The 12,796-nt window shown below is 42.5% G+C and overlaps 1 protein-coding gene across 3 annotated transcripts in view; it reads left to right on the top strand.

The window, feature by feature from the left end:
- Positions 1 to 5,586, top strand: part of ALG14 (ALG14 UDP-N-acetylglucosaminyltransferase subunit) — a 104,608-nt gene extending 99,022 nt beyond the window's left edge. For 2 of the 3 annotated variants that reach the window (XM_027114399.1, XM_027114396.1), the window contains exons 4-5: positions 4,809 to 4,955; positions 5,150 to 5,586. In XM_027114399.1, coding sequence (XP_026970200.1) covers positions 4,809 to 4,955; positions 5,150 to 5,380 — 378 coding nt within the window. In that variant the 3' untranslated portion in view covers positions 5,381 to 5,586. The remainder of the gene's footprint in view (positions 1 to 4,808; positions 4,956 to 5,149) is intronic. The other variant, XM_027114397.1, reaches the window with a different exon arrangement.
- The last annotated feature ends 7,210 nt before the right edge of the window (positions 5,587 to 12,796 follow it).

Raw genomic sequence — 12,796 nt, 5'->3', positions numbered from 1 at the left:
AAAAAAGGTTCTGATGAACCTAGGGGCAGGACAGGAATAAAGATGCAGACGTAGAGAATGGACTTGAGGACACGGTATGGGGGAAGGGTAAGCTGGGACGAAGTGAGCGAGTAGCATTGACATATATACACTATCAAATGTAAGGTAGATAGCTAGTGGGAAGCAGCTACAGAGCACAGGGAGTTCAGCTCGGTGCTTTGTGACCACCTAGAGGGGTGGGATAGGGAGGGTGGGAGGGAGATGCAAAAGGGATGGGATATGGGGATATATGTATACGTATAGCTGTTTCACTTTATTATACAATAGAAACTAAAACAACGTTGTAAAGCAATTGCACTCCAATAAAGATGTTAAAAAATAAATTAATAAATAAAGGGTTTCAATAAAATACAAACAAAGAAAAAAAAAGAAGGATGCATTGTTAAGCAACTTACCTATAAGGCTTCTTTATTTTTATTTATTTATTTATTTTTGCGGTACGCGGGCCTCTCACTGTCGCGGCCTCTCCCGTTGCAGAGCACAGGCTCTAGATGCGCAGGCTCAGCGGCCATGGCTCACAGGCCCAGCCGCTCCACGGCATGTGGAATCTTCCCAGACCAGGACACGAACCCATGTCCCCTGCATCGGCAGGCGGACTCTCAACCACTGCGCCACCAGGGAAGCCCCTGTAAGGCTCTTGCTGTGACTCCTGAGTAGTTCTACATCTCAGTGGTTACTGCCTTCCTCATCTCCACTTTTACCTGTCTACATAATGGAACCAATATCCTATATATGGAAGTGTTGGTTTTGACAGTACCTGTGACCTCCATAGAGACTGTCTTCCCAAGCCAGCTCAGCTTTGACAGTGGGCTCTAGTTCTCCAGCTTCTTGCATGGCCCTGGAAGCTCAGTAAAACCTTGCCTGCAGCTGGGTTCCTCAGTTTGTTAGCTCTCTCCAGCCTCCTCCTCCACCAGCCAGAGGCTGGTGTCCAAAAGTCTGGTTTTCAGGCCAGTGTCTCAGAGTTGGGCTCCGCTTTTCTGTCCAGTCTCTTTAGATTACAGACTAGTTGGACTCTGCATCTGGCTTTCAATCTCACCTTCATATGCTTGGATCACCCTCAACTTTATGGTCTCTGACTTTCAAACCAACCCAGGACCCCAAAGGTCTTGGCCCGTATTCTGTGTATGGGGTTCCTACTAGGCTACGAATTAAGTTCAGACTACCCTAGTTAAATTTGTCTTTTCGTGCATGCCGATGTCACGTCTCAGCCAACAGGACTTGACCTGTGGTGACCCAAATCTACAGGACAACAGTCCTCTTGTAACTCTTCTTGATCCTCGATCGGGCTCATCTAGCCTCATGACTTCATGTTTATTTTAGCCCTGACCTCTTGCAGTTTTCTAGACCCATAATTTATATTATCTTTAGTACATCTCTTGGATTTCCTGCTCTCAGAGAAGTTTATTGATTTGCTAATTCATCCAACAGGCACGTATGAACGCCTACCGGTTGGCACTGCAGACAGTCGGGGCTTAGTCAGGGAGTTAGACAAAATAAAGGGCTGTGTCAGGATGCTTTTTATTGCTAATGACAGAAGTCCTGATTCAAACTGGCTTAAGCAAAAATGGAATATATTCCCTCACATACCTGGCAAGTCTAGGGGTAGATCTGGTTTCCTTCAGGCACAGCTGGATTCATGGATCTTAAATGCTATCTTTGGGACCTGGCTTGTCTTCATCTCTCAGCTCTGCTCTCTTCTGCTTTGTGATGGCTTCATTCTCAAGCCCTCCACATGGTGGCAAGATAGATGTTACCATTGCCAGGTCCACATTCTCCTAGATGCCAGTACAACAGAAAAGGTACTGCTCTCTCAGTAGCCCCAACAAATGTCCCGCTACGTCTTGCGGTTTCTCACTTATATGCTCTATATGGGTTATATGCTCTTCCCTGAACGGATGACTTTGGCCAGGGCAATTCGATGATCTAGCTGGTCAGACTGGAGTCATATGTCCTCTCCTTATAGTTGAGCGTGGAGTCAACTCTATTCAAACATTTAAGTTGAGAGCAAGGGATACGGTGGTTCCCCCGAGGAAAAGGCGATGGATCTGAGATAGTAAAAAAGTTTTAAGTTGTCAGTCACAGCCATTATGTTCATGATAAATGTGTACGATACAGCTACAAACAGGGCCAAGTCTGAAAGAGCGAACGTTTGACTTCATATATGATAGGCAAAGGATTCCCTCCTCCCTTATCCTTCAATCCTTTTCCTTCCTTCCTTTCAGCAGAATTTAGTGAGTGCCTATTTTGTTCCAGGTTCAAAACATGGATTGTCCTAGAAATTGACCCTGCTTATAAGGAGCTTACAAAGTAGTGAGGTAGAGAGTTAGTAAGAGCAGTGCACCCACGTTTACTGAGAACTTATGTTTTAAGAAATAGAAATATGAAGAGTATTTCTGTGTTTTTTATAAAATTAAAAAGACAACTTCAACCATTATATTGTTTAAAGTCTTTACCCAGGCTATCTCAGTAAATTCTAGTTTGTTTAGTGCTTGGAATAAGTCTCTTTGGTATGCTCCATGAAATAATAGAAACTCCATAATCCCCAATTTTTAAATTTTTGCCCAGGCTACTGTAAAACTCAGAGTTAAAAACCTGTGGTTAATTAAAAGAAGCTTTCCTTTGCCTAAGTTTTCCTTAAGATTTTTTTTTTATATACTTGGTTTAGGGTTTTGTGATTTTATTGTTTCTGGGACTTTTGTAGTAAGGTACCTCAAAATAGAGATACAACAGAGATAAACAAAATACCTTTAATTTCCACTTTTACCTTTTGCCTCTGATCTATGGCAGGTTATTAAAGCATCTCCCACCAGTGCCCAGTCGCTTCCCCTCTTGTATCCAGACATCTCTATTAATGTATTCACAGCTTGTGTATAGCAGGCCGATCAGACACTGAAGGGAACACATGTGGATATGTATATTTTTTTTAAAGGCAACAAACATGAAAATATTTTTGTGACATTCAAGATCCAACATGCAACCTTTATATTATCTTTTAGCTGTAGGTTTTATTTTGTTCTGTACTATGGGAAAAAAAATTGAGAAAAGCAACACAGATAATCCAAGGATTAGGGAATACATGAACACAGTGGTTCTCTCCTGGAGAGTTGGCAATGCCTGGAGACATTCTTCATCTTCTTGGCTACTGGAGTATTGTGGGTAGAGGCCAGGGATACTGCTAAACATTCTACGATGCACAGGACTGGCCCCACAAGGAAAAAGAATCCGGTCCAAAATGTCAATAGTGCCATTATTAGAGAAACCTTGCATTAATAGGATTTTTAGAATTCTAAATCCTGAAAGGATTCAGAACAATCTTGTAACTTAGGCTTCAGACAAAACTAGAAACAAATGAGACTCGAAGAATGATCAAATCCTGGAGCTAACAGGAAAGGTCATCTAGTCTGGACTAGGTGTGTGATCAGTCAGCTGGCCCAGTCTCTCTGTGCCTCAGATCCCTATTCTGCAAAAAGGGATATGAAAGCTTGCCTCAAATGATTGCTGTGAAGATTAACTAAAAGAATACATGTCAAATGTTCAGTACAGTACCTGACCACGATGTGTTGTTGATAAATAGTGGTAGTGAGAGCTGAGGTGGTAATTACGATTACCGTCGTCCAAGGTCACAGAGCTAGTACACAGCTTGTTTAACCCCGGACTCCCTGTCCCATTTTGTTATGCTCCATTGAGGGTCTATGAAGAAAGGTTATAGGGGCAACTCAGTGGGGATTAAAGAGCACTGGCCTGGAGAGCAGCTTAGTAGCTGGTACTTCAGGAGAAAGTCTGAACAAAATTTCTTCATAAAAGACAGGCAGGGGATTTAACTCGTAGGTGGGAGCTAAGGGAGACTAAAAAGGATTGGTTCCTACCTGAAACAGGCTACTGTCTCTGATTCCAAAGCTCTGTGAATGGTGTTCCAGGTGGTCCTGCCTCCAGGAAGGGCGGGGCTTAGTTCACATGACCTTTACCTAACCGTTATATCCCTCACCTTGTCTCACAGCCCCAACAGACATCTGTTGGGGAAGGTCCCTGCAATGCTGGGATGGTTAGACAATATTTCTGGGGACCCTTTCATCTCTAAGATTCTCTGATGTCTGATAAGTTTTGTGGGCCTTGTGCTGGAGCGATCATGTGACATTGTAGGTAATACCCAGTAGGCGTGTGTAGACAACCACGGATCTCCTGTTTTATGACTTGTGGAGTAAAAAATGCTTTATTAGATTGTACTAATTCAGTCAGCACGAGCATATGATTGAGATGTTGTGCAAAATGCTTTTTCTCCTCTGAAAATAATAGTAAATTATCTTACCAACAATTCTGTGTAATAGCTTTCCCCTCATTTTCTTAAAAAACTTATAAAAATTCTTTGCAGTTACTCTATGAGTTAAATTTTTATTTCTCTCATTAGGTTCACCAACTAAATTGTTTTTAATCAGTGGCTTTCTATAAAAATTAGCAGAAGTCAAAAGCATTAAAACTCTCGGGACCACAAATGTGGATTAAATTCTCTTGAGGGAAAATCTCATTCCTTTAGTAACCTTCTCTCGAATATCCCGTGTGTTGGATTGAACTCCTACAGTGATTCTACCTCCAACAAAAATATTCTACGTAATTAGTCATTTAAAGACATTTTCTCCTATATCTTAACATGTCAGTCCTCCAACTATGAATTAGATTACTTTAAAAAATCAACACGAACAAGTCAATATATGAGAAAACAGTGAATCACAACTCATTTTATCTGTTTTCCATATGTTTGTGTGACATTCAAGATCCACAAAGCAGTCGGAGAAGAGCAACACGCACCCATCCCGTGGGTGCTGGCTGAGCACCGGGCACTGTGCGCACACGTCCTGTGGTGCAGGGCAGGCCACCCAGGTGCAGAGAAGTGGACTGATTTGTCCCAACTCACACAGTTGGTAAGCAGGAGAGCCGACAACACAGCCCCACCTGGCTTCTAACTGCACAAGTTTGCTACAGGCCAGATCTTAACAAGGAATCGCTCAAGACTTAGCATAATAAAAAAATCCTCCCTAATATTGGACTGTTTTTCATTTAAAATTAGAGCAGTATTCTGTGTTTTTATTTGACCTTCAACTTTTTTTTTTTCAAGGTGTTATGTAACGGACCAGGAACATGTGTTCCTATCTGTATATCTGCCCTTCTCCTTGGGATACTAGGAATAAAGAAAGTGATCATTGTCTACGTTGAAAGCATCTGCCGAGTGGAACATTTATCCCTGTCCGGAAAGATTCTGTTTCACCTCTCCGATTACTTCATTGTTCAGTGGCCGACTCTTAAGGAGAAATATCCCAAATCTGTCTACCTCGGGCGAATTGTTTGATGAATGACAACTTACTTCTTTAGAATTTTGCAGTCAACAATATTTACTATAAATGGGGAACAGAAAACTACATGTTTATGTAAAAGCTTTTGAGAATCCTGAGAATTATTGGTGGTCAAGAGTAGAGAAATGTATAAGTAACCCAGTGAGGAAACTGAGGTTGCTTTTATAAAACAAACATTAATAAACCATTAAGTGTTTATGCCTCCGTGCTCCAAATTTCTGTTCTATATAAAGATGTTTACCACTACCTGCAAGTTACCTTCTGACTTGTTTTACTGATACTTTACTAATATTTTCTAGAACTAAATATAGAATTTGTATGATTAGCCATATTTCCTGTTCTACAGCTTTTTTTTTGTTTTACAGTATTCTGCATTATAGAAAGAAAAAGAAAAATATTTCTTAGTTTTTGTTCAGACACAACAGGCTTTATTTCCTGTATGGAAACAGAGAGGTCCCTAGTGAATCCTTTCAGCATAAAGGAAGCAGTTATATTAAATTGGCTTCATGACAATTTGCACTCCACAGGCTTCCAGAACTGAGCGCATAAACCAGTATCTGTTTTTATTCTTTGGTTTTGCTTTGTGAGTAGCTGGCCTTACTCCAGGATATCTTTTAAAATCTTTTGTTTGTTAAAATAAATGAAAAGGTGACTACTGTCATACGAGTAAAAACATGGTTCTGTTTATCAGGGCCGAACTCTCAAAACATTTTTTTTAATGTTATGGTAAATACACGATTTTGTGGCTATAGCTATCTCTGGCATTTTAAGATGTGTAGGCTCAGGAGAGTATATATTTACTTAACATTTACTTAAGTGCTTGTTGTATGCCAGGTGTTCTTCTAAGCACTTTTCAAATATTAACTCATTTAACTCTAATAACAACTCAATGAGGTAGGGACTGTAATTTCCCCCATTTTACAGATGACTTTCCAAGCTCATAGGACTAGTAAGTGCCAAATCGAGAATTCGAGCCCAAGCTTAAGAGCAGAGCCAGGATCATGGACGTGGGGCCTCTGCGGCCACATAGGGACCCACAGTTAGGAGGGCCCGACACTTGGTTTAGTACTCTGCTGTCTCTCTCTTGAATTTCTTAGCATGTTTTGAACAAGAGGCTCACACTGTATTTTGCACTGGACCTTGCCGACTATTTAGCTGGCCCTGCTTGAGAATCTGTGCTCCTAAAGAGCTGTGTCAACTACAACAGAAGTACAACACCTAATGCAGGGCCTCGCCCAGCAGCTCTGCAATAAACAGGAATTCCATTCCCCTCCCTGCTATTTTAACAAGGCAACAGACAATGAGAAGACCTCTTGTGATGTTTAAGTTGTTTTTTTTTCCTCTTAAATCTGTCTTATAAGTATGATATAAATCTAATAAAGAAATGGTAAGAAATTAACAAAGAAATTGACTTTTGGTGAAAAGGGGCTTGATCGCCTAAGATGACATAAAATTAAAATGCTGAGCCTACCCTAGCCTTTCTTGTTCTTTTAGAAATTCTCTTTCTCTGAATAAAGTAAAGTAGGCTCATCTGTCAGGACATTTTCCCAGGTTTTTGGCTGGAGAAACGCATGGCAGAAGACTCTCAGAATAGTGAAAGCACTTTGCCGGTGGCCAGTGGGGCAGCCAAGCGCTAGTTCACTGTGCTTTGACTTTAAATCTCAGATCTCAGGCACTGGCTCTGTGTCACCTGACATAAAGGTCTGAAATATCAGGTACCATATTTGCGTGGTTCCAGCAGGAGCGGAGATGAAGTAAGCCTCGACTATTTTAGGGAGAAAGTGATTTTTTTTTTTTTTTGAGACAGCAGCATGTACATTTTATGCATCTTTGAAAAGTTTTTCTCTGTCACTGTTCCTGAGTGGCACTAGGTGAATAGTGGATGAGTGGACTGTATTCAGTGCAGTTAATGCCTGTCTGTGCTCCAGGGCAGCTGTCCCAGGGCCCCCCGCAACTAAGCCTGCTGCATTGGCTCCTGTCGGGCCAGAGCTTACAATGCTTAGGCCATGGAGAATTGTAGAAAAGAAGCCATGATTTTTTCCAGAAACGTATGTCCCAGATGCTTTGCAGAGCCTTAACTTAGACAGTGGTTAGCCTGGAATGTCAGAGAAAGAATCTGTGTGTGTTATATCACTAAAAGTTCAGAAATATCTTCCTGGGTTCGGGCTGCTATGCACACGTTTCAGAGCCCAGCTGAGGCACATGTGATCATGCCTTCTTTCTCAGTTGCAGATTATTTGGTAAACAAGTGCCTATTCCTGTGTCTTATTGTTATGGCTAATTCAAGTCCTCAGGGTCACACTAGCAAAGGGAGCTGGTTTGAGATTGCAGTAGGGGCTGTATCCCTGCTGTGCATTTCTGCGGCATGAAGAAAGCTAGTGCTCTAGTCTCAACTGAAACTGAAGAAATCAGTAGCTAACTTGTCCTTTCCAATTTCTCTTGAGGCACTCTGGAATGCAACTCTTACTGGAAGAGACTATTCATGAAAAATTTGTTGCATCAGTCTTTAAATGAGAGGCAGGGAAACCACACATCCTGCCCACACCTACTTCCCTGGAAGATTTTATCTACAGTTCAGCTGTCCTAATGGGTCTCAGCAGCTTGCCAGGTCAAAGCCTAAATGTTTCAGAAGGGACATCCAAAAGTCATCACAGGAAGCTTTCGCCTGGAACGAAGAGTGCTATGAAACCATGTCAACAAGAGGAATGTTGTACACTTTTTTTTTTTTTTTTCTTTTTTGTGGTACGCAGGCCTCTCACTGCCGTGGCCTCTCCCGTTGCGTAGCACAGGCTCCGGACACGCAGGCTCAGCGGCCATGGCTCACGGGCCCAGCCGCTCCGCGGCATGTGGGATCTTCCCGGACCGGGGCACGAACCCGTGTCCCCTGCATCGGCAGGCCGACTCTCAACCACTGCGCCACCAGGGAAGCCCTACACTTTTAAACTGAATAGCAAGAGGTGCTTGCTAGAAGAGCGATGACCCAGGCTTCCCCGTATAAAAGCATCTGGAAACACACTGTTTAATTGTCTTTACCAAGATAGGTTAACGTTGGGAAATGTACCACCTCTTACTGTGCAGCTCCCTGCATTGAATCTGTGCTTCATATCTCCTAAAAAGCCCCATCTCACCAAAAAGAGTTTGATAGCAATGTATGAAGCTTCTTTTATCCACAGTAATGCCATCGTGAATATTAAAGAAGGTCGTCCTCCATACAGCTCGGTGTTGGGGACCTTGTGTAGTTTATTCCCCATGATTTCAGCTTTGGCAGACGATGAGCAGACATCCAGATTTCGTCATCTGCCATAAGCTTGCTTCTGTAAGCCCCGGCACCCCCGGACTCTCAAATCAAGTGGTCTGTGTTCTTGTTCCCACTCACTTTAAACGTGGATTTGACATGCCGCCTCCTTTTCCCTTCCAAGTAGTCACCTGATGCCAGGCTCTGCCATCTCGCTCAAACAACAAACTTTGGAATAATTTTTGTTTTTTCACTCTTTCTTTAATCCACATATAATTGGTTGCCTTTTTTTTTTTACTATCCCTAGAATTTTCCCTTATCTTTTCATCCCTCTTCTCTCCTTGTCATCTGATTTCACCCGTTGATTCTGCGTTTGAACTAGTTCACATCCAGCCTTCCCTTTTAGTCCCATGGTCACAACTAAGCTGACGCTTCAACATAAATTCCTTTGCTTTGTTAGCACATTTTTTGAGGAACTGAGGCATAAAGAGATTAAGTAACTTATCTAAGATTTTACAACTAGAAAGTAGCAGAGCTGGCATTTGAACCAAGGTACTGTAGCTCCAGCCAGACTTATTTGAACAGCTATGTTAGGTTTAAAATTTTAAAAGTGCTAGAAAGGAGATCAGCAGGGTGCTGTGAAGGGAGTACAGTGCTGACTGCTCTAGAGAGGGATATCAGGAAAGGCCTCTCTAAGAAAGAGACATTTCAGCTGAGATTTGAGGCAGGGTGCCTGAAATATTTGTCTTCTTCCCACTTCCCCTCCCAACTTACGTCTCACCTCTCCAGTAAAATATCACTGTTCCCCCATAGCCTGGTTTCAACAACTTCTTCTCTACACACTGTGTCCTAGCTGCCCACACCTAAGGTTAGCACAGATTATGTACCATGATATTGCAGTACCCTGTACTTACATAAACACCTGTGAAGGGAAGACACGGATGCTTTTGCTAATTAATTCTTTATGTTTGCCTTACTTCAGGGACTGTACCTCATGCAACTTTTGTGCCCTTGCTCCACTCTTGGTCACACCTACCACAGCTCAGGACAGAATGTAGCCATTAAGTATCTAAATTCTTATACTTTCAGACTTTGTCTAGGCCTACTTAGTTCCATTTCATCTGGACCAGTGGTTCTCAAGCTTTTTGGTCTCAAGACCTCATTAAAAATTATTGAAAGACCCCAATGAACTTTTGTTTATGGGGGCTATATTTGTCAATATTTACCACATTAGAAATTAAACCAGAAATTTTTTAAACATAGGAATAGACGGGGACACATTCTATTAACCATCAGAGCAATGACATCATCACACATCCTGTAGCATCTAGAAAACTATAAAATAATGAGAAGGAAAAAGACAGATAACACCTCAGTATGCCTTAATCACATGACAATAGTTTTGACCTCATGGAGCCCTGAAAAGACCTTGAGGCCCCCCAGGGGTCCCTGGGCCACATTTTGAGAAGTGCTGTTCTTTATGTATGACACACCAATGAGTTCATCTCCTCTAGCAGCCTTTAGTCGGTCTGTGCTCTGTGTACTAGTTTTCTATTGCTGTGTAACAAAGTGCGGCAAACTTAGTGGCTTAAAGTAACAGTCATTATCTCACAGCTCCGTAGGTTAGAAACCCATTCAGGGCTTAACTAGCTCTCTACTCAGGGTCTCACAGGCTGTAATCAAGGTGACAGCCAGGACTGAGTTCTGATCTGGAACTCTAGATCTTCCAGACTTGTTCAGGGTGTTGTTGGCTGAATTCAGTTCCTTGCAGTTGTAGGGCTCATGGTGACCTGTTTCTTAATGGCCAGCAGGAGAGTCTCTACTGCAGCTTGTCGCTTTTAAGGACTCACGTAACTGGGATCAGGCACACCTACGGTAATCTCTCTCCCTTTTAATTAAATCGGTGTCAACTGACTAGGAACCATAATAACATCCTCAAAATTCCTTTTGCCATATTAATATAACATATTCAGGAGAGCAATAGCCCATGATATTCATAGGTCCCATTTCTACTTCAGGATAGGGGATCATACGGGGTGTGGGCATCATGGTTAGAATACTGGAGGCCAGCTTCGAATTTGGCCAGGTACAATGTGCCTGGCGTTTTTTGTTTTGTTTTGAAAAAGAAATTTTTTTTTAACTTTTACTTAGACCACCAGACTCCTTCATTAGTATCCAAGTTCTCTAACTTATTTTTAGTACGGGAAATTCATGTTTTCCAAACCTCGTCCCTTTTCTAGCAAGTTATTCTGTGCCTCACTTTGTTTGCTTGTCAAATAGGCATAATAATGGTACCTAGTTCTAGAGTTGTGAACACCAAACTAGATGATACGCGTACTGCCTTTAGCACAGAGCCTAACACATAGTAAGCCCTCGGTTACCTTATGTCTCCAGGCAACCAAGGTGGCTTCCTTGGTATGTAGTGGCCTAAAGGAAGGCTCTCCTTAGACGAAGCCCAGCAACCACTCCCACCCTCTAGGATGGCCTTTATCAAACAAAGCAGAAAATAACATATGTTGCCAAGAATGTGGAGAAATTGAAACCCTTATAGGTTGCTGGTGGGAATGTAGAATGGTTCAGCAGCTGTGGAAAACAGTTCGGCAGTTCCTCAAAGAATTAAAGTTACCATGTGACCCGGCAATTCCACTCCTAGGTGTATACCCCAGAGAACTGAAAACATGTTCACATATATCCTGTACCCAAACATTCATTCCAGCATTATTCATAATAGTCAAAAGGTGGGAACAACCTAGATGTCCACCAAACTAATGGATTAACAAAAGTGATATATCTGTACGATGAAATATTATTCAGTCACAAAAAGGATGTGACTAATTCATGACATGCTACAGCATAGATGAATGAACCTTGAAAACATACTCAGGGAAATAAGCCAATCATAAAACCCCACATATTGTATGATTCCATTTACATAAACTGTCCAGCATAGGCAAATCCATTGCGAGAAAGTAGATTCATTGTTGCCAGGTGCTGCGGGAAAGGGCAATGAGGGTGACTTTAAATGGATGTGGGGTTTTCTTTTAAGTGAGATGTTCTAGAATTCGATAATGGTTGTACAACTATGAATATACTAAAACCCACTGAGTTGTACACTATAAAAATGTGTACCGTATGGCATGTGAATTATTTCTCAATGAAAAAAACTATCATCAGTAGTCAGGGAATCTGTCCTTAGATATTTGTGGCTGTGTATACAGATGAAGAAAGACAAACCAAAAACTAAGCACAGCAGCCAGGAAGCTGCTACAGGGAGTGTTTTTGTTTATTGTGATTCCATCTCTGCCCATGACCAGAGACTGAACAAAGACAGAAGGTCTGGGGACAAAGCGTGGCCACTGGGGAAGAGCTGAGTAAGAACTGGGTGAAAAGAGCCAGTGGGGGGCCTGGAGGGAAATGATGGCCTTGGCACGCAGTAACTCCCTCTCCCACCTCCTCCCTAAAGGGCCTCAACCCAGACCACGGAGGTGAATTGTATTTTCCAAAGTTGGCCAGCCACATGCTCTGCAGTATGACCTGGCTGCTTCCTCACGCAGAAGTGGAGTTTGGTTGCTCTCCCTTGGAATTTAAACCGGCCACCAGACTGCAGCGAGAGTGGGAAGTGACATTCTAACTCAGACATTCCCCCGGGGGATGCCGTCACAGAAGGCAGCCACCAGGCTGTGAGAAGCGCAAGCCCCACGGAGGGGCCAGGTGTAGGTGTTCAGGGTCATGGTCACAGCTAAGCACAGGCTTTGAGTCATCTCAATCCAGGTGCTAGACGTGTGAGGGGAGAAGCCTCCAGATGATTCCAGCCCCGCCATTTGAGTCACTCCCAGCCTTTCTAGTCCTCCCAGCTGAGGCTCAAACACCATGGAGCAGAGAAAAGCCCTCCCTTCTGTGCCCAGTGAATTTCTGACCCGCAGCGTCTATGAGCAGAATCAAATGGTTGCTGTTTTCTGCCACTGAGTTTTCGGGGAGTTCATTTCAAAGCAATAGGTAATTAGAACAATAACCTTTCAGAAGGAGCCAGTCCCTCTAAAGTTTGGTTACTTTGGCTTAATATTAGGAGAGGAGACGATTTCTCCCTCCAAGGCAAAAGGAAGAAAATGTATTTCTACACCATGGATAGGAAAAGGCTTTTTTTTTTTTTTTTTTCTCCTTCCTCCTTGGCCTGCAT

This window comes from Aethalodelphis obliquidens, unplaced genomic scaffold (genome assembly GCF_003676395.1).
Source record: "Aethalodelphis obliquidens isolate GAN/ISIS:26980383/991018 unplaced genomic scaffold, ASM367639v1 scaffold13, whole genome shotgun sequence".
Lineage (NCBI taxonomy): Eukaryota > Metazoa > Chordata > Mammalia > Artiodactyla > Delphinidae > Aethalodelphis > Aethalodelphis obliquidens.
Note: the sequence above shows the minus strand (reverse complement) of the source record. Positions and strands in the feature narration are given on the sequence as shown.